At 26.9% G+C, this 23,597-nt stretch overlaps 10 protein-coding genes across 10 annotated transcripts; 6 read left to right on the top strand and 4 right to left on the bottom strand.

The window, feature by feature from the left end:
- Nucleotides 1-103: 103 nt before the first annotated feature.
- On the bottom strand, nt 104-1,560 carry PNEG_02810 (hypothetical protein; the record flags this gene model as incomplete). The annotated part of the gene is made up of 8 exons (XM_007876653.1): nt 104-314; nt 360-581; nt 628-768; nt 812-891; nt 934-1,152; nt 1,202-1,298; nt 1,346-1,400; nt 1,449-1,560. 8 exons carry the CDS (start codon nt 1,558-1,560, stop codon nt 104-106), a joined length of 1,137 nt encoding a protein of 378 aa, XP_007874844.1.
- A 301-nt stretch (nt 1,561-1,861) lies between these two features.
- On the top strand, nt 1,862-3,570 carry PNEG_02809 (hypothetical protein). Its single transcript, XM_007876652.1, has 5 exons — nt 1,862-2,132; nt 2,177-2,265; nt 2,312-2,510; nt 2,554-3,066; nt 3,112-3,570. Exons 1-5 carry the CDS (start codon nt 1,919-1,921, stop codon nt 3,132-3,134), a joined length of 1,038 nt encoding a protein of 345 aa, XP_007874843.1. The 5' UTR covers nt 1,862-1,918; the 3' UTR covers nt 3,135-3,570.
- On the bottom strand, nt 3,213-5,226 carry PNEG_04294 (hypothetical protein; the record flags this gene model as incomplete). Its single annotated transcript, XM_019757813.1, has 14 exons — nt 3,213-3,488; nt 3,530-3,574; nt 3,616-3,827; nt 3,869-3,929; nt 3,972-4,068; nt 4,115-4,127; nt 4,155-4,179; nt 4,268-4,375; nt 4,419-4,527; nt 4,578-4,701; nt 4,740-4,802; nt 4,844-4,883; nt 4,926-4,978; nt 5,037-5,226. 14 exons carry the CDS (start codon nt 5,224-5,226, stop codon nt 3,213-3,215), a joined length of 1,416 nt encoding a protein of 471 aa, XP_019613379.1.
- A 341-nt stretch (nt 5,227-5,567) lies between these two features.
- Nucleotides 5,568-6,827, bottom strand: PNEG_02806 (hypothetical protein; the record flags this gene model as incomplete). Its single annotated transcript, XM_019757746.1, has 8 exons — nt 5,568-5,642; nt 5,692-5,755; nt 5,796-5,869; nt 5,919-5,950; nt 6,004-6,289; nt 6,335-6,543; nt 6,590-6,634; nt 6,692-6,827. The coding sequence occupies 8 exons, from the start codon at nt 6,825-6,827 to the stop codon at nt 5,568-5,570; spliced, it is 921 nt and encodes a 306-aa protein (XP_019613295.1).
- Nucleotides 6,828-7,136: 309 nt separating this feature from the next.
- PNEG_02805 (pyruvate dehydrogenase (acetyl-transferring) E1 component, alpha subunit) lies at nt 7,137-8,612 on the top strand. The gene is made up of 5 exons (XM_007876647.1): nt 7,137-7,395; nt 7,496-8,167; nt 8,214-8,342; nt 8,383-8,490; nt 8,534-8,612. The coding sequence occupies exons 1-5, from the start codon at nt 7,156-7,158 to the stop codon at nt 8,603-8,605; spliced, it is 1,221 nt and encodes a 406-aa protein (XP_007874838.1). The 5' UTR covers nt 7,137-7,155; the 3' UTR covers nt 8,606-8,612.
- A 118-nt stretch (nt 8,613-8,730) lies between these two features.
- On the top strand, nt 8,731-10,828 carry PNEG_02804 (T-complex protein 1, theta subunit). Its single transcript, XM_007876646.1, has 9 exons — nt 8,731-8,863; nt 8,910-8,971; nt 9,017-9,121; nt 9,162-9,306; nt 9,349-9,752; nt 9,796-10,057; nt 10,098-10,453; nt 10,498-10,617; nt 10,665-10,828. The coding sequence occupies exons 1-9, from the start codon at nt 8,746-8,748 to the stop codon at nt 10,731-10,733; spliced, it is 1,641 nt and encodes a 546-aa protein (XP_007874837.1). The 5' UTR covers nt 8,731-8,745; the 3' UTR covers nt 10,734-10,828.
- Nucleotides 10,829-10,971: 143 nt separating this feature from the next.
- Nucleotides 10,972-17,415, top strand: PNEG_02803 (hypothetical protein; the record flags this gene model as incomplete). Its single annotated transcript, XM_007876645.1, has 11 exons — nt 10,972-12,743; nt 12,786-13,411; nt 13,451-14,180; nt 14,225-14,481; nt 14,522-16,163; nt 16,212-16,496; nt 16,547-16,639; nt 16,685-16,897; nt 16,944-17,049; nt 17,094-17,128; nt 17,228-17,415. The coding sequence occupies exons 1-11, from the start codon at nt 11,117-11,119 to the stop codon at nt 17,413-17,415; spliced, it is 5,802 nt and encodes a 1,933-aa protein (XP_007874836.1). The 5' UTR covers nt 10,972-11,116.
- Nucleotides 17,416-17,787: 372 nt separating this feature from the next.
- Nucleotides 17,788-18,994, top strand: PNEG_02802 (hypothetical protein; the record flags this gene model as incomplete). The annotated part of the gene is made up of 5 exons (XM_007876644.1): nt 17,788-17,814; nt 18,002-18,371; nt 18,417-18,481; nt 18,525-18,575; nt 18,634-18,994. Exons 2-5 carry the CDS (start codon nt 18,258-18,260, stop codon nt 18,992-18,994), a joined length of 591 nt encoding a protein of 196 aa, XP_007874835.1. The 5' UTR covers nt 17,788-17,814; nt 18,002-18,257.
- A 713-nt stretch (nt 18,995-19,707) lies between these two features.
- On the top strand, nt 19,708-22,015 carry PNEG_02801 (CTP synthase; the record flags this gene model as incomplete). Its single annotated transcript, XM_007876643.1, has 12 exons — nt 19,708-19,732; nt 19,777-19,809; nt 19,864-19,932; nt 19,972-20,019; nt 20,062-20,198; nt 20,244-20,378; nt 20,421-20,615; nt 20,655-20,908; nt 20,951-21,172; nt 21,216-21,373; nt 21,541-21,867; nt 21,915-22,015. 12 exons carry the CDS (start codon nt 19,708-19,710, stop codon nt 22,013-22,015), a joined length of 1,704 nt encoding a protein of 567 aa, XP_007874834.1.
- Nucleotides 22,016-22,209: 194 nt separating this feature from the next.
- Nucleotides 22,210-23,394, bottom strand: PNEG_02800 (hypothetical protein; the record flags this gene model as incomplete). Its single annotated transcript, XM_007876642.1, has 2 exons — nt 22,210-22,556; nt 22,602-23,394. 2 exons carry the CDS (start codon nt 23,392-23,394, stop codon nt 22,210-22,212), a joined length of 1,140 nt encoding a protein of 379 aa, XP_007874833.1.
- Between the last annotated feature and the right edge of the window lie 203 nt (nt 23,395-23,597).

The raw sequence follows: 23,597 nt of genomic DNA, 5'->3' as shown, positions 1-23,597 counted from the left end.
GTACTTTTCATAGTATGAAGAGAAAGATAAAATAAATTCATATAAAATAATATAATTTTGTATTTATATTCTTATAATTTTATTTAATTTTATTGATATTTTATTATGAATGTGCTTTTAATTTATTAGCAGCCCGAGCTTTAAAATGTCTTTTGATTTCATAAGCAGCTTTTTTTAATTCTTCTTTGTCTACACCATCATCAATACTTTTTAATACATTTAATACAACATCTATGAAATTTCCATGAGATTTATCATCTCTAAATCTATAAAAGCGCCATCTTTTTTGAGAGTCACATATACATTCAACCAATCTGTATAATTTTAAATAAATAAAATGATGGTAGAAAATTTTAAACCTGTGGTTAAGAGGTTCGCCTAATGCTTTCATTTGTTCCCATTCTTCAGGACTAACATACATATCATACATTTCAGAATATTTGTTTCCGCCTTCCCAGACAGAAAGTCTAAATCTCGGCATAGAATTGTAATTAAAATCACTTGAACTATTAGGTAATAGTGGAAATTGCAAATTTAATAAAAAGTCTACAGAATTTTCACCGGGAGGTTTCCATTTTAAACTAAGAAAAAATAAGAAATATGCAAAAGAAATGAAAAATATTTTACAGAGTTTCATCTGTTCCACATGTATAAGGAGCATTAAGACATGTGAATATAAGTCCATCGTTTTTATGTCGAAGAGATGGAATAATATCTTTGAACATCATTTCAATTGCATATGAAAGCTCCATCTTTTTAAAATCAACTCTTCTTTATTAAATATTATTCATGATTTCCATCTTATAATTACCGAAAAGGCATTTTTTGTACAAAATCTGGATATTTTAAACAAAAATTATTTAAAGGATCCATAATATTTTCTTTTAAATACTGCCTTTATTACTTTTATAATCCACAAACACATTTTTTTACCCCAAGTCGTTTATCCAAAGGTTTATTTAATAATAATTTTCCTTGAACAGAAAGGCAATCAAAAACAAGACATCTCAAAGTTTTTATATCATTTTCATATTCATCTAAAATTAATTCTCCATCTAGTAACGTATCATTATGAAAATTACGAAATGTGGTATCATTTAAGACTGGAAAATGAAGATTTTGAACATCATAATAATCATTTTTTCGATCAATCTTTAAAAAAATATAAGATAGACCCCTCGTACTATAGAAAAAAGTGTACCAAATATATTTTTTCTGATATTTTCCCTAAGTTATTCTTTTCTGCTGTAATATATAAAAGTACACGAATACCATCTGATTTTTCACACAAATAATAGCTTTTTAACGTCATTTCACTGAAAAAAAAAGACGTATATTAATATACTCGTTATCCATAAGTGTTTGTATATGATTTTTTGAGAAACTGACTGGCTGTGATCCTAAAAAGTGTCATCAAAATAAAGTATTAAAAAATTAAAAAAAAAAACCAGGAAATGAATCATTTGGACGCTGCAAAAGTTGACGAACCTTATCTCTAAGGTTATACAGATCATTCCCTTGGATTTTGGTGCCAGGAATATATGAATAATAGTCTTTCATTTCTATTTTTTATATTATAAATTTTTATCGAGTTCAAGCGATATAGTGCAACGTCAAAATCTTTATAAAATGGAAAAAAAGACAAGAAATACAGAGAAAAGGCACAAAATTCTATAAAAAAACGAGTTATTTAAGTTTAATTATCTATTAGAAGTTTTGGATATTTTTTAAATTTTGAAAATCTGTTTAGTTTTGATATTTTGGGGTTTTCAGGGATTTATTTAATATTCTTGACTGATTTATTAATTGATTTTCCTCTACTTGAAAGAAAATACATATAAATTTATCTATCAGTGATTTTTTCATCATTTTTTTTCTTTAAAATTGAAAGTGGTAATAAGTTTTATCAAAATTTATTATGAATATTCATTTTGGACTTAATTTGTCAAAAAATAAGAATATTTCTCATAAGAATTTAAGAAGAAATGTAAATGCCTTTGTTTCAGAAGAAAATGAGGAGAATAATGATAAATCTTTTGAAAATTCAACAAAAATGGTAAATAAAGAATTAAGTTTATATTATATAAATTCAAGCAAGAATGAAAAAAATGAAGAAGAAATTGATTCTTCTAGTATGTATTTTTTTCATATTTTTTTCTTTAAAAAATATTTTTAGTTTATGCATATGATGAGATATATGATGAAATGAAGGAAGCACAAAAAAAGAGGAGAACAGAAACGGATGAGGATAAAGAGCAAAGAAAAGTGAATATTTAAGGGTCTTTTTTGCTTTGATATTGATGCTTTATAGCCAAAATATATGGATAAATTTTTTGAATTAGCATCTGTAAGAGAACGAGATAGATTAAGAGCTCAGGAAAAAATGCTTCAAATAGAAAGACAAGCAGAAGGCGATATGTATAAAGACAAAGAGAAATTTGTTACGGAAGCATACAAAAAGCAACAAGAAGAATTAAGTCGTCTTGAAGAAGAAGAAAACAGAAAAGAAGGTGAGTTTTGAATGATTTGATTTAGACTTGTTAATAAAATAAGCGTTAATGAGAAAAAAATCTAAGGGGATAGAGTCTTTTTATCTTAATATGCTCAATCAAGAAGAAGAATATCATAATCAAGTCATCGAAGCAATCTCTAAATCTCATAAAGTTTTAAAAACTGATGATGTTTCAAAAGAAAAGACATTGGAAGAAATAGCAAAAGAGTTAAATGAAAAAGGTATTAATGTAACTATGAATGATGATGGAGAAGTTGTAGACAAGAGGCAACTTTTATCTGCTGGACTTAATATAGTTAAAAAATCTACAAAAGTATCACAAGAATATCTAAAGATGCGAAAAAATACTCAAAATCCCAAATTTGTTTCAAAGGCTCATGAAAGAGAGAAAAGAGAAAAAGAGATATTTTTAATTCAAGAACAGATTAAACAAATGGAAAAAGAAAGAGAGGAAGAAGAACGTAGGAAATATGAGGAATTGGTTATTAAAAGTCAAAAAAAAAGATCAGCGGAAGAAATTAATAAGATAAAAGAAAGATATTTAAAAAGAAAAGGTAAGCTTAATTTATTGTAATAGATATTCTACTTATAATTTATAGCAGAATCCTTACAAGACTTTTAAATACAATTATAATTTGATAAATTTAATATATGGCTTGATATATAACTAAATTAATAGATATTTCTGTGGAAGACTTTACTATGAAAATACTTTAACATATAATATCCAATTTAGAATCAATCCTGTAACAATAAATCCTAAATAAGTTTGAGTCAATTTTAATGCAATTTCTTTTGATCTAAATATTATGTCTTGATACATCATTTTAGACTTTTTATGAAATAAGTTATAAAGACAATGATTAATATATTTCTTGTTATAAATATTGTCATCTCGATAGAATGCAGCAAGAAATACTAATGAAAACATATTTAAGATACTAAAAAGCATAATAATAGCATTAATATCAGTATTCTAAAAATATTAGTATATTTCTAATTGTTTTATTAAACAACAGTTAGCTCTTTCTTTTTATTGAAATTTAATATAATATGTATCACCTAAAAGTAAGCTTTAGATTAAATAGTTTAATCAAACATACAGATTGCATAATATCATTTCCAATTATTTCCATACTCTTACAAAATCCGAATATTGTTGATGCATTTTTTGAAATATATATAGTTAGCAGGACTAAAATAATAGATGACACACTCTGCCCGACAGAAAATAAAGTAATAAAAAACGTATCATATCTGATTGGTAATAATAGAGAGATGAAACTTATTAGAGACATAAACAATGAAATTAATACTTTAAATGTTATGATAGGGTAGATTTTTTAAAAAACTTACATATTACAAGACGATGACCATAATTATCATTGAGCCATCCTATTATGGGGTATAAAGCTACCTAGAAATTTAAGCCTATAACGAAATAAATTTTGGAAAATACTGATAACAATAAAATTGCAGATGAAATATCAGTCGCCGTAATATTTTTTAGAAAGTGTGTATATTCAATTTTGTTTAGAAAATAGATAAAAGGTGTCCTTAAAAATAAAATAAGATAATCATATATTTAAAACAATTAAATACGTACCAAATACAACTAGATAAAAAACATATTAGTAAATACCACCAAAAATAAATTGGCATCGTTTCTATGTTTTTAAAAATGCTTTTTTTTTTAAATGAAATGAATGCAATTTCCTTATTTTTATTTATTATTTGACAGTAGGTTATACATACTGAAAAAGAAAAGAGCGACAAAGCAGAAGAAACAATAAAAAGTATCTTTATGTGATATATTGAATGTTCACTAAATGTGTTTATGAAAAAAGAAGAAATAAAAGAAATCTTTCAAAATTAATTTTTAGAAATATAAAGCTCTACTCTGTACCAATTTTCCAACACTTAACATAATTGAAATATAGAAACCTAAATTATCTTCTTGAAATGTTTCAATTAAAAGTGTTTCTTGAACTATAACAAGAGGATTCATGCAAAGACTATATTCGCATAATCAATTTTATTTTCCATATTAAAATAATACTTCTACCCAGATACAAACAATCCTAAAATAACAATATATTTCCAATGTAAAAGTGTTGCAATAATAGAAATACATTGACTAAAAAATATAATTCCTGTTAAATATATAGGAAATAGTGATGTTCCTGCATCTAGATTTATTATTTTTTATATATTTTTTTCATGATACCATATTTTTCAACTAATAATCCAAATATTATCGGAATTATGGGATTTATTATTATAAAACCCTCTAAAAAATGTATCAAACATATAATTCTAATCATTTAATACTTATTAGTGAAGATGATTGTGTGTTTCCCTTGTTTAATCCCTTTACTTTATTATTTTTCTCATTTTTTTCTTATTCAAAAACCTCTTGCATAGTATATATATTCATATTAAAGATATTTTCAAAAAAGCATGAACCTGAAACGTATTAAACAGTTATATTTTCATCACAAAATCTTCTTTCCAAGTGAAAAACTTATTATCAAAAATAATAAAACTATTTTAACTGTTTGTTCACGTTTATCATTCAATTGAACCTGTGTTTTCGTAAAAAATGATGCATAGTCATTCTGATACTTTTCTTCAATGCAATCATTTGCATTATTTTCCTTCCTAGCAATTAAAAATGATAATTCAATAGGGTCAGCCTGTTTTCTAAATTTCATCCGTATTTTTTAATCGACAACAAAGCAACTGTTCTGGAATAGCCCTTTATAAAATACTGTAAAAAAATAATATATAAAGAGCGCACAGATCCTTTGCTTTTTTAATGAATATAATAAATTCTATATGATGATGTGTTTTTGGTATTAAAAATATTTATTTATGAATGTGCTATTTGTCTAAGATTATAAATTTATTTAAAAAAATGTCGAATTAGATAACATATTTGTCCTTAAATTGTTAAGAAGTATTCTATTAGATTCATTGTTTGATGAATGAGGCAGTTCTGTTCAAGATGATATTGTAATTTTTAATTGCTTTTTAAAAAAATGAGAAAAAAAGGTTAGAAATAACTAAATGATCTGAAAAACCCCCGAGAATACTTAGAACAGTCGTTTTCTGTATATTTACTATAAGCCTGTAGGAAAAAACATGATAAATATAATATTAAATAAAGATGTTCATACTTCCGGCATCCATTCATTAATTTTAGTAATACGGTTATCATGTGTAGGATGTGTACTAAACCATCTATAAAATGAATTTAAATTTAAAAAAATTAAAATGTTACTTTGGAGGTGTTTTAGTTTCTGAAATAGACATTCTTTTCCAAAGACGAGGAGCTTCATTAGGATCATAACATGCCTTTATTATGAATTATTACCCATAAAAATAAGATAAAAAAGATAATTACTTCACTCATAAGCATTAATCCTATATAGTCCGCTATTATAAATTATAATGTTGTAAAAATGAAAATAAAAGTAAAATATAATCACCTTCTGTTTCTAGTTTTCTAGAATTTGGTTTTAAAAGACAAATATCTATAATAGCCCGGCCTAAAATTGAAGGATCATAAAAAAGAGATATAATAAAATATCCAAAAAGAACAAGTTTTGTAAATGATAACTTTTCCGCTGAATGACGCGCAATCTGATGAGCCGTTTCATGAGCAAGAACAACTGCTAGACCATCTTCATTTTTACAGATTGGTAATATTCCTGAAAAAACAAATACTTTTCCACCTGGAAGAATAAAGGCATTTCGTTGAGGATCATCAATCACCTGTATATAATTAAGTCAATTCTAAATATAATTTAACTCATAAACATGAATTTCCCAGTCTATATCTTTTAATTTTGATGCACGTATTAATCGTATCATCACTTGTTGTACACGACGTGTTAATGGATGATTAGATGGTAAGATCCGCCCTCTATATTGATGTATAATTTGTCGATATGTTTCTTGTGATATTTTTTTCTCAAATTGAGGAGATACATCATTAAATCTTCTTCTATTTGATATTGGAACGTATTCTAAGATCATTTAAATTCTTAATAAGCTTTTTCTCAAAAAAAAAACCTATATGTGAGAAATAATAAACACCTGCTATTAATGAAATAACACCTAAATTTTATCTAAATAAAAAAATCTTATAGTATTTAAAAAAGAATCTCTATTTACCTGAAATGCACCAAAAACTTCGATTTTCTAATCCAAAACTTGTACGTCTAAAACGTTGATAATGTATATATCTTTTTGAAACCCAATTTTGATAAAATGCTTGTTTCTTTATCAAAATATATCTAAATTTTATCATTTCAAAATGTTTATCATCCAATAAAAATATACTAATAATTTTTTAAAAAAATACCCATTTTTATAAAAAAAATCACTTAATTACCCTTAAAAAGTGCATTTTGTTTATTATGAAATAGTAAAATTACTTTAAAAAATTCATTTTAAACCTATTTCTTATGATTTTCTTAGTAATATTTTAAAAATAGCTCTAAAATTGTTTAAAAAATCTATATTTTTACTATAAAAAAGCCTATTTTTTCTTATAATAGTTTTTTTAAAAATTTAATAATATAAAGATGTCGACGTTAAGCTTAGTAAAAAGTAATATTTTTACTAGTTTTTTAAGAATGATAAAATTCCAATCAAAAACATTAAGAACAAAAACCTTTTTTAGTTCCTATTTAAGAGGAAAACGTACAATTTTTACAGGTCTTTCATCATCTGAAAAAATAAAAGGAAATTCAGAATATGATGAATTATACCATATAAAACTGCCAGAATCAGTTTTTGAAACATATAATCTTGATCCTCTCCCTTTAGATATTACAGTTAGCAAGAAAGAGCTGATTAAAATGTATTCTGATATGGTAAGATATTTGAAAAAGGGCAAAATTAATTTTTATTAAAAAATGAATTAAAAAATGAAATAAAAAATAAAGGATAGGAATAATTAACTAATATTTCAAGGTAACAATAAGGCGTATGGAATTGGCATCGGATTTATTGTACAAATCGAAAAAAATCCGAGGATTTTGTCATTTGTATATTGGACAAGAAGCAGTTGCAGTTGGTATTGAACAAGCAATTACACCCGAGGATCAAGTAATTACGGCTTATCGATGTCATGGGTTTGCGTATGTTCGGGGCTCTAGTATTAAATCGATTATAGCAGAGTTATTAGGTCGTGTTGATGGTGTTTCTCGAGGTAAAGGTGGTTCCATGCATATGTTTTCAAAAAACTTTTATGGGGGTAATGGAATTGTAGGAGCACAAGTTCCAGTGGGTGCAGGAATTGCTTTTGCTATGAAATATTTGAATAGACCTAATACTACTTTTACTCTATATGGCGATGGTGCATCGAATCAAGGTCAAGTTTTTGAAGCCTATAATATGGCTAAACTTTGGAAGATTCCTGTCGTTTTTGGATGTGAAAATAATAAATACGGAATGGGAACTTCTGCAGAACGAAGTAGTGCAATGACAGATTATTACAAACGTGGTCATTATATACCTGGTATTCAGGTAGATGGAATGAATGTACTTGCTGTTAAACATGCGTCCGCCTTTTCAAAACAATATAGTCTCAAAAATGGACCATTAGTTATGGAATTTGTTACATATCGTTATGGCGGCCATTCTGTATCTTTTTAACATTTTTATTTTTAAATAACTTATCTATATATAGATGTCCGATCCAGGAACTAGTTATCGTACAAGAGAAGAAATTCAACATGTGCGTAATACTAATGATTGTATTTCCCTCCTAAAGAAGATAATGTTGGATTACAATGTGATTACCGAATCTGAATTTAAAGTTTGTTCTTCTTATTTTTTTTATTTTTTAATTCTTTAAGACTATTGATAAATCAATTCGATCCCATGTCGATAAAGAAGTTAAAGAGGCTGAAGAAAGCGATTTTCCAACACCTGATCCAAAAACTCTTTTTAGTGATATTTATGTGGTATTTACTTTTTTTTATCTCAAAATTCTTTCTAATTTTTTAGCCTGGATCCAATCCTGAATTTTTTCGAGGACGTTGGTCTGGTGAAATTTATACATCCAAGAGTCTTTTTTAAACTCATTAAATAACTTTATATTAGTTTTTTTAGCTTTTTTGTATTTTATTATTAAATCTTAATTTTTACTCTTTTTCTTCGTTCAAATTTTAACTTGGAAAAAATTAAGTCCTTAAAAATTAAGACTTTTTTGTCAGAAAATGTCGTTGAAAATGCCTAAAGCGTCTGGCCCGGCGCTATTTAAAGAGGGTTATCGAACTCAGCAGGGTGTAGAAGACGTTGTTATTCGAAATATTCATGCAATTAGCGAACTTTCTGGTTAGAAAAAGATATTTGCTTTGAAAGAGTTTTAATGGATGAATAGAGATTGTAAGGACTTCTTATGGTCCTAATGGATATAATAAAATCATTCTTAATCATTTAGCTGTTTGTGTTTTTTTTTTTTTTGAAATTAGTTTAAGATATAAACAGAAAATGTTAGTGAGTTCAGATGCATCAACAATTCTTGAAGAACTTGATATAGTTCATCCAGCTGCAAAGGTTGTTGTTATGGCTAGTAAACAGCAGGATTTAGAGGCATGTTTATACTTTTTTTTTATATATATAATTGGTATAGATGGGAGATGCAACAAATTTCGTTTTAATATTTGCCGGGGAACTTCTAAAACATGCAGAAGCACTTATTAGGATGGGTCTTCATCCTTCTGAAATTGAAGAAGGGTATGAGATGGCACGGGATTTTGCTTTAAAGACATTAGAAGGTTTTATGTTCAAAAATATTGAACGATATTGATAAATGATAGAATTATCGGTAGATAAAGTAGAAGATATTAAATCTAGTGATGAAATTTTGAAAGCAATTAAATCATCTATTTCATCGAAGCAATTTGGATATGAAAAGTTGCTTGGGAGTCTTGTAGCAGAAGCGACATTATTAGTACTTCCTAAGAATCCTTTACATTTTAATGTTGACTGTATTCGTGTTGTAAAAATTTTGGGCGGATGTTTGGATGAATCAAGAGTTGTTAAAGGGATGGTTTTTCCTAGAGATCCGGAAGGAATTGTTCGAAAAGCTTTGAAAGCAAAAGTTGGTGTATTTTCATGTCCATTAGATATAAGTCAAACGGAAACAAAGGGGACTGTGCTTTTAAAGAATGCTAAAGAAATGCTTGAGTTTAGTAAAGGGGAAGAAGTTCTTTTAGAATCGGTTATGATATTTATTTTTTTATGATCTTATTTAATAATGATAGATGGTTAAAGAGCTTTTTGATTGTGGGATTAGGGTTATCGTTACTGGTGGAGGTATAGGTGATCTTGTTTTACATTATTTGAATAAATATAATTTGTTGGTTATAAAAGTTTTAAGTAAATTTGATCTTCAAAGACTTTGTAGGGTCGTTGGAGCCACCCCTTTAGCAAGACTTGGTGCCCCTATGCCTGAGGAGATGGGATTTGTTGATGTTGTTGAAACAATTGAAATTGGTGGTGATAGAGTAACAGTATTTCGTCAAGGTAATTATTAAAATGATAGATACAATTGTTGATAGTATAGAAAATGAAATTACAAAAACAGCTACTATAGTATTAAGAGGTGCTACTCAAAATTATTTAGATGATGTAGAAAGGGCGATAGATGATGGAGTAAACCTTGTTAAGGCTATTGTCAAAGATCCTCGTTTAGTTGCTGGAGCTGGTGCAACAGAAATGGAACTTTCCAAACGGATTTTTTCTTATTCGGAAGAAGTTTCTGGGATTTTCCAATATTCAATAAAAAAATTTGCTGAAGCTTTTGAAGTAATTCCAAGAACTTTAGCTGAAAATGCCGGACTTGATTCTACAGAAGTTCTTGGAAAACTATATGCTTTTCACCATGCTGATAACAATTGTACAATTGGCGTAGATATTGAGGTAATATTCTTCTTTCTTATTATTCCGTTTTATATTTTTTTAAGGGAAATAATGATTTACCATTTGACGCTAAACTTGCTGGTATTTTTGATGTCTTATCTGTAAAGTCATGGGCATGCAAACTAGCTACGGAAGCTGCATTGACAATTTTACGTGTTGATCAAGTAAATATTATTTTTATTAATATTTTTATTTTTTTAATTTCTCAAAGATTATTATGTCTAAACCTGCTGGTGGACCTAAACCACCTGGTCCAAATCCAAATTGGGATAACGAATAATCTAATTTCCATCTATTTCTATTCTTATTTATCTCTTTAACTTATTTTCCTCTTAAAATCACCTTGTATTTTATATTATCTTTATATTAAAAAAATATCTCATCTTTTTAATTTCAATTAGTTTGTTATATTTTCTTCTTGTTTTTTGTTTTTTTTTTTAAAAAATATATTTTACCTTTTTTCAAGTATCTTTAATGATCTTGAACATCTGAGACTACGAAATTATAAATTTGATGGTTTATTTAAATTTTAAAAAAGTTTTAATAAAAGAATTAAATACTATAAATGAGTTTTATCTTTTTTAGTTTATAGGAAAGCTTTTTTATTTTTGTTCTTAAAAATATCAAAATTTTAAGAAATATTAAGGTTTCAAAAAATTATCAATGAAATCAAATAAGAAGGAAAAAAGGAAGTCTGATTCTAAATATCTTTATAAGGATATAGAGAATTTATGCGTGGATAATAATAAATCTAAAAATAAGCAAAGATTCAACCATATTTTCTTTTATTCTCGTAAAATACAAAAAATATCTAATTCTCATAAACACGAGGGAATGATGAAACAAGAACATGGTGGAATGGATTTAGATAAAAGCTGTGAGCAAGATTGTCTGGATGGGTCAATGGATCAATCCTTTTCAGACCAGATTAGTCAATATCTTCATGCACCAGCATCTCAATCGTTAAATAATCTTAATATGCCCTCAAACTATATGAGTAGTTTGGATTCTTCAAAGGTGATATTTAAAAAGCGAAATGTTTTGACCAAAAATACCCCTAGTATTTCGTGGAAGAAAAAAAAATCGACACAAAAACACAGAATTGATTGTCAAGAACATTCCGTATCTCTTTTATCAGATTCAATTATACATAAAGGATGGTTAAACAGAATGGATGAAACAGATCATAAGTTTTCTGGATTTTCGAACTCTTGTAATAATTGGAAACTTTGTATGACTATTTTATCTGGATCAAAATTATATTTTTACACTCCTCAAGAAATAAGTAATAGTTCTTATAACGTCATGTATTCATATGATTTGCAGAATACTTCTGATTCAATGGAATATAAATTTTCTTCGTCAGAATTTGACTTAAATGTTAGATCTATTCTATACGATACGAATAATTTACAAAGATTTTTTTTTGGTGTCATTTTAACGGAATTTGAAGGTTTTATTCAGGATTTTGAAAAGGATATGAATAGTATATTTTTCATAGAAAATATTCTTGTATTATGTTATCGCGGATCATTTATATTTAATAAAGATCAAGATTTACATCCCAATTCAAACGCTCATAATATTGATTTGAAAAAGTTATGGAAACTGGATGTCGTTTATAATGTATTTGACGTAAATATTGTATTTAATTTATTGAAAAATGTGAATTTAGTCTCTTCTGAATTATTTGGCGAGGATTTGTATCTTATGACTATCAACAATGAGGAAATAATAAGACGCTTTATTTTATCTAAGGAATCGGCTATATGTTTTTTGAAAAAATATTCACTATTTCAAAAATTAACTAAGAGTGTTGAGTTCTCAATTTTAAAAAACACTGCATTAACGGAGTTTAATTCAATGTCTATATCAAATGATGTTCAAGATATCTTGTTAAATTATGATAAGACATTAAAGGCTACTACAACTAGAATATTATTAGAAATTATGCTAGGAATTAATAATACAACGACTAATTTTGATATTTTTGAATTATTTTCTACCCTTATAGGGTTTTGGGATTCTTCTGAAACAATATTAGGAACTATAATATCTATTGTTTCTGAATCATTAGTAGATTTCAGTTCAAGCATCGAAAAAATGATTAATATATGGTGTGATAAATGTTATGGGATGTTTCAGGATAGTAATATTATTGATAATATTGAGAAATTAATAAAAAATGGAATTGATCCCAATAATAGTATTTTAAGTCAAAAATTAAGAAATAAAATTAAAAACAAAGAATTAACTCTAAAAAGTGATTTATTTGATCTAATAGCTATAGGTTCTCTTCATATGTTTTTAATATTTTTTAATTTTATTATAGATTTTTCTATTTATAAAATTTATGATAACAATTTGGAATTTGGATTATCAGTAGAAGCTATTTTGGAAATTCCTCCTGAGGTATTTTCACGTGAATTATATTATTTTCATCAACGTTTTCTTAATACATGGGACCCATCATTGGACTTGTCTTTATTTTTTAATAAAGTATCATTTAATTTAATTAGAAATCCCTTGATTTTTGGGCATCGGCATATACACTTTATTACTAGACTTGTTCTTGAACAACTTTTGAAAACAAATGATAAAATGTCTTCTCAGCTTCGTGCTAATATTTGTGCATATTGGATATCTGTTTCAATTTGTTTAAAAAATTTTGGAGATATGGCAGGATGGTTTTCTATTATTATTGCTTTATGTTCTCCTTCTATAATTCGTTTAAGAGAAACATGGACATTGGTTGATTTGAATTTAAGAAATTTTGTACAGAATTCCGCATCTATTATGAATGATTTACATGAGTTTGATTTTTATATGACTGATAAAACTATATATATGCCTGATACTTTGATATCTGATAAATTATCTAAGATTGAAATTTCTAAACAAACTATACCATATTACGGGGAAATCTTAAATTATATTGAAAATTTTATATCTTTCTATGTAAGCCTTTTTTTTTGTTATTTATTTTAACTTTTATAGGGCTCCAATAATAAATTAATAAATATAGAATTATTTAATGATATTTTTATTTTAGTAAAAAAAAAACTAGAGAGATGGAGATGCATTGTATTAGCTAACAAATCATTTATTTGTATTGGTGATGAAAATAGGAGTATTATCTTACAAGAACTATTTAAACAACTTAATTGTGTCAGAAGTAATCCACAGTCGATATTTTCTGATGTTTTCTTTAAAAAATCGCTTAAATGTGAACCGTTGAAACGTAGTTTATCTTTACAATTTGATTTTTCTCAAAATATTAACACTAAATCTGGCATATGCGCTTTTTTGATATTTAATTATATATATAACTCATGTAGTTTGCATGATTTTATGGATTTATCTGAGATTTATAAAGATCAGAATGTTTATACCGACATAGAAACTTATTCAATTACAGAAGATTCTTCTTTATATAATCCATTAGTACAAGTTTCCGATTTAGAGAAATTAAATAAACATTTGAAAAGAAGTTCATTTCCTTTCAATAGATATTCTATGCTTATTACAGATTTTGATTTCGATAGTAAAATTCGATATAAAACAGTAAATTTGAGGGATAAGAGTTCTTTAATTTCCAAAAATTCTCAAGATGTTTTTGGAGAAAACGAGAGTTTGTTTTACTATGTTGATGGTGAGTTGGTTTTAAGATCAATTCGGAATATTTCAGAAAAAAAAGGATCGAATTGTGTTAAACTTTCCTCTAAAGGTGAGTTGATATTAATTTTTTATATACAGGAACTAATATATAAGACAATAATATATTAAAGGTTTTTGAAAATGAGAAAACATGCGATAATGTAAACCCTCTTCGAACAATACTATCATATCAAGTTATTGTTAAAGCAGGATCTCTTGAACGTCTTATAGATGTTCTCGTTTTAGGAATAGATGATTTCAGTGAACGCCTAATTCATGAATCGAAGAATATCCAGCTTGATCTTTATATGAATACAGGAGATTTTCGCTTAATTTTTTTCTCTATATTTCGTTCGTTTTGTGCGCCATTTGTGAGTATAAAGAAAATAATTTAATATTGCTAATAGAAAGACTCTTCTTGAACATTTTAAGAAACGTTTAGCTGGTTCTAAAGCAATTGCATCAAGAATTGGGGTTAATATGAAAGTTTCTGAATATGCAAAAAATAATCGAATGTTTCCGGATTGGACTTCATCTGATTCTAGTAATTATAGTTTATTTAATTACGATTTTTATTTGAAAATACATGTTGGTGTGTTGGAATGCGTAATATTGTGGCTTACGCATTATTTTGATGATTTTGTTGATGATTTATCTATGTTGGACGGATTTTATTCTTTTTTAAAATTAGCCAATGATCAATTACAAAACTGGAAAGAAATTGTATCAACAAAAAATGAATTACAGTATTATATGTCTCAATATCTTGATCTTTTTGAAAATCTGAGAAAATTATTTGCTAAATTGTCTTATCAACCACAAATAGAATTATCACACGTTATATCTATAAAAATATTACAAGAAATAGATATTTCTTCAGAATATAGTGATGAAGATCTTTTTAATTTAGCATATACTCTCGATAGATTAACTGCTAGTATATTTAAGAAATTAACACTGGAAGATTGGATATATTGCTTTGAACTTTTTCAAGTTCAATTCAGGGACTTAGAATCATTCTTCGAATATCACGAATCAATATCTCTTCAAAATGATAATTATGTTTTACAAGATACGTATAGTTTATTAAGTCAAATTCGCGGATCTCAATCTCATGATTTACTGATAAACATGTTCCCTCATTCAATAAGAGAATTATTTAGATTAAGGCATAATATTATTAAATGGGTTATTAGTCAAATTACTGATATTAATATTGATTGTTGCACGAGAGTGAATCGAATATTGTTATATCTACGATTATTGGGTGTTTATAAATTAACAATGACTCATTTAGATTTCTTTTCTGGACCTTTTGATGGAAATGATTTGATCAAAGACAAATCTATGTTACCTTCATTTGTTGGCAATGCTATTGCTGCTGCTTTGGTTCGTCCAGAGTCTAGACTATTTATTTATGCTTGGTCTATGGTAGCATCTGCACGAGGTTTAAATGGTCAGGTGGAAGATCTTGCTTCTATTATTCCACTTGTAACAGTTAAGAATTCTTTTTCATTTACTCCATGTATTGGCTGGATCTTTCAGCGCATGTTAAAAATTGTATTTTGTATTCCGGATGTGATTGGAAATAGTCAACTCATAAATTTTATTAAGTATACATTTCTTTATGATTTCATTTTACGTGTAATTGGTTTTGGTAATCATGAAAACTTTGAAGTAAATCAACAGACTGATAAATGTGATAATACGAATGATATCATTGTTAATATTCGGACTCATGATTTGAGGACTCTTGAAATGGTTTCGGAAAATGAAAATTATCCCTTGCAGTTTAGTAATATAAGAAAACCTTTTGAAAGTTTGATACAAAAGAAAATAATCACGATTCAAAAAAATCAAAAACATTGTGGTTCCATAAAAAAGCATCTCGAGGGGCTTAATAAAGATATTAAACGGGAAAATGTAAATGTTTCCAAAATTTGTGAAGAGGATCATAAAAAAGTAGCATTAAAACATAAAGGTAATAATTCTTTTTGGTCATCTCATTCTAGTTCCATGTTTATGAATAACTCTACAAAAGATAAAGTTTTAGGCATGTATTCCGCATTTCCTCATGAATTTCCTTTTAATCTCCTTATAGCATTGGAATCTGAACCTTTAGATGTTATTGATTTGGTCGATTCATCAGTGAGTACTTTAAAAAATTCGAAACATGAATGTGTGTTTAGGATTAAATCAAGAAATGGAATAAAGATATTACTTCGCGCACCATCTGTAGATGAGTATAAAATATGGTATAAAAAATTAAAAGATTTAAGTGCAATTACTTTTAATAAAAAGAAAAATATTTTGATGAAAGATACACATGCAGCATCAGTAAATATTGCAGTTAAAATTCCATCTGTCGGGTTAGATTCTACAACTTGTAAGTGTAAAAATTGAAGATTGTTTTTTTTTGGTTTTGATATTTCTAAGGTTATGGTGTGGATTTGGAAACTTTGTGCTGTCGAGAAAAAAGTAATATTCCAAAGATTGTAAATGATTTAATTATCGAAATAGAAGCTAGAGGTAAATTGTTAAATTTTAATGTCCGCTTTTTTTAACATTTTTTAGGTCTTCAAGAAGTGGGAATTTATCGTGTTCCTGGCTCAGTTTCTAAAGTAAATTCATTGAAAACATTATTTGATGCAGGTGAAAATGTGGATTTTAAAGATGGCCGTTGGGCGGATATTAATATTATTGCTGGAGCTCTTAAATTATGGCTTCGCGAACTACCTGAACCCTTAATGACGTATAAATTATATCCTAAATTTATTGGCCTTGTTGGTAAAATCCTATATTTATTATAAAGGTTTAAATTAATATTTTCTAGATATTTCTGACTATCATAAGAGGATAATTTTATTGAAAACTCTTATTAGAAGTCTTCCTTTTTACAATTACTTTTTAGTTAAACGACTTGTCGAACATTTCGAAAAGTAAGTTCGTCTCTTCATAATCTCCTCAAGTAACCTTTTAATAGAATAATAAACTATGAAACAGTTAATCAAATGTATGGTATGTATGATATAATTGTTTTACGAAGTTTTCTTTTTTTCGTATTCTTTTAAATATTATTCTTTGTTTTTCTTTTATTTTTACTAATATGTCTTGTAGCACATAACTTGGCTATTATTTTTGGTCCAAATTTCCTACAACCATTTCCTTCTAATTATTCGTTCTCACAAACTGTTACCCATTTAGGAAAAGCTCAAGAAGTCATTAAAGAACTCATTATTCATCGAAATTCCATATTTTATGATCGTAATTCTTCTCAAATGTCCTTCCATCTTCAATCTGTATAGTTTGTATCTTGGTTGTTAATTATTTTTGCTATATTTAATATAATTCTCTTTAACTTTATAATTATATTCTTGAACGATTTGTTTTTTTTTTTACTTTCATATTTTTTATTTATTTTATTCGTTTTTTTCTATATTTTTTGGACATTTATACTGGATTTCTGTCGTGTTTAGTTTTTTCTTTTTTTTTATAGGTTATTTTATGTTTTATCCTATACTTATGTTTAATTTTTATCAATCAGATCACGTGGAGATAAGAGTCATGTGACTTAATTATATAACGGGTCCGAACTCTAACTTCCGACGGACAAATATCAGATGGCTGTTGATGTGAGTATGAATGACTTGAATATTAAGGTTAACAGTAACAGGCTCTCCCTGACATAAGTTTTGATGCAGAAGGTATGTTGAATTAGATAAATTAAACAGTATTTGTTTCAGGAAATATAAAAACATGTTAATAATTCTGTAAAAAATATTTGTTTCTATAGGCTTGAGATGTAGTTTTTGGATGATATTTCATGGATTTTTGTTATTGTTTTTTCAGTTTTTATTAGTATTTTTTTTATAAATTTTGACTATTTTTGAGGGAGGGGGGTTTAATTTTTATTGGGTTTTATACAGGAGATTTATCTTTTTCTTTGATATTTTTTTATTTTAATATTTTCATTCAATTTCTATTTTGGGGGCTGGATGTGTATTTTAAATTTTTTTGGTCTTTTTATTGCTTTTTAAACTAACTCTTGTTGGAAGAACTTAGGTATAAGCACAAATGTAAACAACTTAGGCAAAAAATTCGAAAAATATCTGCTGAAAATGATCTTCTTGCTGTTAAACTTGCAAGGATGAAACGTAGCATCCAACGACTTCGTCTTGAACGAGCCTTTATTTTTGAAAAACTTGAAGAGCGTGTTCCCTCGGCTGTTGAGGATTCTGATACATCTGATTCTTCTATTTCTGTATTTTTCAGTGGTTTCGTTTTAGTTTTGTTCATTATATTATAGTTTAAGCGTGAAAAGGATTCTCCGTATTCTGAAACTCATGAAATTTTACTTACACATTCTTCTGGGTGCGATATAGATTTTTTTTAGCTTCTCTAATGCTACTTTTAGTACAGGTGGGGCACGAAAACGACGAACTCGTGATCCAGATGCTCCAAAACGGTAAATGACGATTTTGATTATGTTTGTTCCTTTTGGAATTGATAGTTTTTTATGGTAGACCTTCCAACCCATTTTTAAAATTTTGCGACGTTGAAAGAGAGAGAATTCGGTCTGAAAATGAAGGAATTGATGGGTTTGATGTAACCCGAGCATTAGGTGTTGCTTGGCAAAATTTAGATGACGAGTCAAGAAAGCCGTATTATGATGCATATGAATCAGAAAAGAAATTGTTTAAAATTAAAATGGATCAGTATGAAAGTGAAAACTCTCGGTTAGGTCAAAATCAAAAATCTAAATCAACAAATAATCCAAATGTTCGACAAAAATGTTTTAAGAATTCTGAAAAATTAGATACCAAGAATATTGAAAATGAAAATTTAGATGTTAATAACGAAACAAACTTAGACATTAATGATTAATAATTTTCTCTTTATTATTCAATTTATTTCATTTTATAATTGAATCTTATATACTATTTGAAACAGTGATAATGTTTTTGAGGCTGTCTATATAATCTTTGTTTTTGGATAAACTTATTAAAGAGTTATTATTGATTCGAATTATATTATTATACTTTATTCGGGTTTTAATAACATTGTTTTATTCTTTTGAATAAAGAATTATTAAAAAATCACATATGTTTATTTATGCAGAAATTTAAAGAAACATTTATAAAATAATGAATGTTTTAATTATAAAATTTCATTTATATCTTTAAATATAATATAATATAAATTCTTTTTTTACCAAATATATTAATAAAATAATGTTTATAATCTTTCTTATTATAAAACAATTTTTTATAATAAAAAATACTTAAAATATTTAAATTACTGTTTTTAATTTGAATCAATTAAATTATATTCAAGTTGTTTGTCTTCTAAGAATTTTAAGATAAATCAAATAAAGATTATTTCTATATTTGATATAATGAAACAATTAGAAGATTCTAAATTTCAAAGAAATATTTAAAATGATTTATTATTTTGAATATGTTCAATATTTGATATCTGTTTTTTAAGAAAAATAGGTTTTATTTTGAAATATTTCCTATCAAACGTACAGAAAAATTTTCATAGGTTTTTCAGAAAATATTACCCTTGAAAAGCAGACTAAGTATTATAATTAGAAAATGAAATACGTCCTTGTAAGCGGCGGTATATTTTTTATAGGTTTTATTTTTTATTTCTAAGTTTTTTAGGTGTTATTAGTGGTATTGGAAAAGGTGTAATAGGTGGTTATTAGAATGATATATATGAGGTTTTATATGTTCTTATTACACATTTAGCATCATCTACTGGATTATTATTGAAAACGGCTGGTTTTAAGATATGTATTTTGTTATTTTTTCCTTTTGGTTAAATTAAAATCCATTACGTTTCTGCTATAAAGATAGATCCATATATGAATATTGATGCAGGAACTATGAGTCCTCTTGAACATGGTATATATATTTTTTTTTGAAGAAAAGGTTTATTTTGATAAGGCGAGGTATATGTTTTAGATGACGGAGGGGAAGTTGATTTAGACCTGGGAAATTATGAAAGATACCTCAATATTACTCTAAAACGTGAGAACAATATTACAACAGGGAAAATATATAGTCAAGTGATTGAAAATGAAGTGATATTTTGGGAAATTTTAATAAAATGTCTTACGATATGATAGAGAAAAGGTGATTATTTAGGAAAAACAGTTCAAGTGGTTCCTCATGTTACCAATGCTATTCAGGATTGGATTGAGCGTGTTGCAAAAGTTCCAGTAGATGAAACGAATGAAGAACCTGATATATGTGTTATAGAAGTTTGTGTATTTGTGTTTATTTCGTTTATTTATTATATATAGCTTGGTGGGACAGTCGGTGATATTGAATCATCTGCATTTGTTGAAGCAATGCGTCAATTTCAATTTAGAGTCGGGTATGATAATTTTGCCGTTATTCATGTGTCTTTAGTACCTACAATTAATGGAGAACAAAAAACTAAGCCAACACAAGCAGCTATTCGTGATATGAGAGGACTTGGATTATATCCGGATTTCGTAAGTTTAATCATTTTTTTTTTTATCTTATTTTGAAAGATTGCTTGTAGATCAGTAAAGCCTTTAGAAAAATGTGCTATAGATAAAATCGGAATGTTTTGTCATGTTGGACCAGATCAGGTTTTGGTAATACATGATGTTTCATCAACATATCATGTTCCTCTACTTCTTGAACAACAAGGAATAATTAAGTCACTTTCAAAACGATTAAAATTAAATGATATTATTGTTTCAAAAAAGCTAATTGAAGCCGGCATACAGCTTTGGACACAATGGAGAATGCTTACACAACTGTATGATACATATTTATTCCATTTTTAATGTTAATATATCAGGTATGACCATCTTTTTACTGATATATCAGTCGCAATAGTTGGGAAATATACAGATCTTCAAGATTCATATATATCTGTAGTAAAGTCTCTTGAGCATGCAGCACTTAAATGTAACAGGAAATTAAATATATTATGGGTAGAGTCTTCGGACTTAGATGATGAAAAAAAAATATTAAATCCAATTATTTACCATAAGGCATGGCATTCCGTTTGCTCAGCGAAGTATTATACCTGTTTAGTATGTTTTCTTGTTTAATCGTTAAAGCGCAATTCTTGTCCCTGGTGGGTTTGGTGTACGAGGGACTGAAGGAATGATTGCTGCTGTAAAATGGGCACGGGAGAATAAAGTACCATTTCTTGGTGTTTGTTTAGGTTTTCAAATATCTGTAATAGAATTTTCGAGAAATGTTTGTAATCTTAAAGGTATTTTGTTATTTATTTTGTTTTTAGCATTTTATAATCTGAGTCTCCAATATATTATTTGTTATTGAGAGATATTTAAGGAATGCTAGATTGATTTTGTTCAATTATTTGTACACTTTTTATTCATAATTGTATACATTGTCACTGAACTAACATAATTTATTTAGATGCACAATCAACCGAGTTACAAGAAGATGCAAAGATTCCGGTTATTATTGGTATGTCAAAAACAAATGGAAATTATGGAGGAACTATGTGTGTAGGTCTTAAAAAAATATTTTTTCAGGATTATTGCTGGAGCAAAATAAAGAAATTATATAATAAAGAACTCATAAATGAAAGGCATCGACATCGATATCAAGTAAATATACAATATGTTAGACAATTAGAAGACGCTGGTTTAAGTTTTGTTGGAAAAGATGAATCAGGGACAAAGATGGAGGTTTTCGAGCTTAAAGATCATCCTTATTTTATTGGTACACAATATCATCCTGGTATGTTATGTTTTTTATTTAATTTATTTATGAATAATTATGTATAGAATATTTAACAAGGCCATTGTTTCCATCACCTCCATATCTAGGATTAATTGCAGCTAGTTGTGGCATTTTAAACGATATTTTAGAAAAACAATCAATATAGTATTTTTAAAGATTTTTAAAAAATACGTTTCATATAGTTTAATATCATATGTTTAAATCATTTATAATATGATATATTAGTTATTTTTTTCGAATTCTATATTGTAGTTCAATATTGTAATTGTTATTTTAAGAAAAAAAACTATTTTAGTTTTAAATCACAATTATTTTATAATATATATTAACCTATTTATTTTATTTTAAATAAGGATATTTCTTTAATAGTATATTTTCATATTGTCTTGCCTCCTCTGCTATAGTTCCCCCCTGTTTTTGCGCTTCTCTTATCCAAAATAATGATTTATTAAATAATCCCTCCTGTTCATATAATCTTGCTAAGTTTATTTGACTTGCCTGAAACCCTGAAAATGCTGCAACTTCAAACCATTCTTTTGAAAATATTGTATTACCCTCTCTTCTGTATATATCAGCTAAGTTGTGAGCTGCTTCAACAATTCCATTAGATGCTGCTTGTAAAAGATAATATAAACTTTCTTCATGAGTTGTATATAAAGACCTTCCAAAATGTCCCTTAGGGTTATCTATCTAAATAAATATCACATAGTTTTGAATCGCTGAGTCCTTACTTAATTCAGAAGCACGTATAAACCAGAATTTTGCTTCTGCATCTTTCCCCAGATGTCTTTTAAGACCAGCCATAGCAACCATGGCATCAGAATTCCCTTTTTCAATAGATTTAAGATAATTTTTTTCTGCCTGCTGGGTATCTTTTAGCTTAATAGCAAAATCCCCAAGAATTAGTAATGCTTTTGCATTTCCTTTTTTAGAAAGAGTTTTATATATACGTAAAGCCTGATATATTTGATCAGGAGTCCCTAATTGCATTTTTTTCTCTGCAATATACAAAGTTGCCAAATCGCTTTCTTTCAATGATGCTATTTGGATAGAAAATTTGCAAAGATCTAGTTTTTCTTGTAAGATTGATTTAGATACTGGTGTTTTTAACATTATTTTTGTTATTAAAAATAATTCATCTGCTGTAACAAGAAATGGAATGATTTTCCCTACACTTTCAACTAATTCAATGTTCTCAGCTGTTAAAATATCTCTGTTAAATTTATTTTTTAGTTGATTCATATGTTTAAAAATATTTAATATTTCAGAGTAAGATTTCTTGATATTTTTTCGTTTTTTTTCAAATATGTATAAATCTTTTTCTCCAATTATATCCTTTATATAATCTATTTCATTATTTTTATATAAAAAACTTTCACTATTTCTCTGATTATATTTTACTTGAAATATAGATATATTTCGAAAAAATGGCTCAAAAAAAACAATATTCTTATGTTTTCTTCTATACTCATTAATATAGTTTTGTATTAAGTCTTTTCTTAGTGTTTTTGGAAACATATACATATATTATTCTTTATTTTTTTCTAAAAAATAGAAATCGTCAAAAATGCCCCTATTTAAATGAAAAAAAAAACCATATATGAATTACACCATATATTTTATGTTATTTTATATCTTTTTATTCTGTTTTTTTTTCTCTTTTGTACCTTTATTTATCTCTTTTTATTTTAACTTTGTTATCTTGACGTTTCAGGCAACATGGTTGC

This window comes from Pneumocystis murina (assembly GCF_000349005.2).
Source record: "Pneumocystis murina B123 chromosome Unknown supercont1.7, whole genome shotgun sequence".
NCBI classification, from domain to species: Eukaryota; Fungi; Ascomycota; class Pneumocystomycetes; order Pneumocystales; family Pneumocystaceae; genus Pneumocystis; species Pneumocystis murina.
Note: the sequence above shows the minus strand (reverse complement) of the source record. Positions and strands in the feature narration are given on the sequence as shown.

Excerpts from the sequence above, each read along its gene's own strand:
- PNEG_02805 (XM_007876647.1), top strand. The coding sequence starts at position 7,156 with ATGATAAAATTCCAATCAAAAACATTAAGAACAAAAACCTTTTTTAGT. Across the intron at positions 7,396-7,495 it reads TTAAAATGTATTCTGATATG|GTAACAATAAGGCGTATGGA; the intron begins GTAAGATATTTG and ends TAATATTTCAAG. Across the intron at positions 8,168-8,213 it reads ATCGTTATGGCGGCCATTCT|ATGTCCGATCCAGGAACTAG; the intron begins GTATCTTTTTAA and ends ATCTATATATAG.
- PNEG_02809 (XM_007876652.1), top strand. The coding sequence starts at position 1,919 with ATGAATATTCATTTTGGACTTAATTTGTCAAAAAATAAGAATATTTCT. Across the intron at positions 2,266-2,311 it reads AGGATAAAGAGCAAAGAAAA|CCAAAATATATGGATAAATT; the intron begins GTGAATATTTAA and ends GATGCTTTATAG. Across the intron at positions 2,511-2,553 it reads AGAAGAAAACAGAAAAGAAG|CGTTAATGAGAAAAAAATCT; the intron begins GTGAGTTTTGAA and ends TAATAAAATAAG.
- PNEG_02804 (XM_007876646.1), top strand. The coding sequence starts at position 8,746 with ATGTCGTTGAAAATGCCTAAAGCGTCTGGCCCGGCGCTATTTAAAGAG. Across the intron at positions 10,058-10,097 it reads AGTAACAGTATTTCGTCAAG|AAAATGAAATTACAAAAACA; the intron begins GTAATTATTAAA and ends TTGATAGTATAG. Across the intron at positions 10,454-10,497 it reads CAATTGGCGTAGATATTGAG|GGAAATAATGATTTACCATT; the intron begins GTAATATTCTTC and ends TATTTTTTTAAG.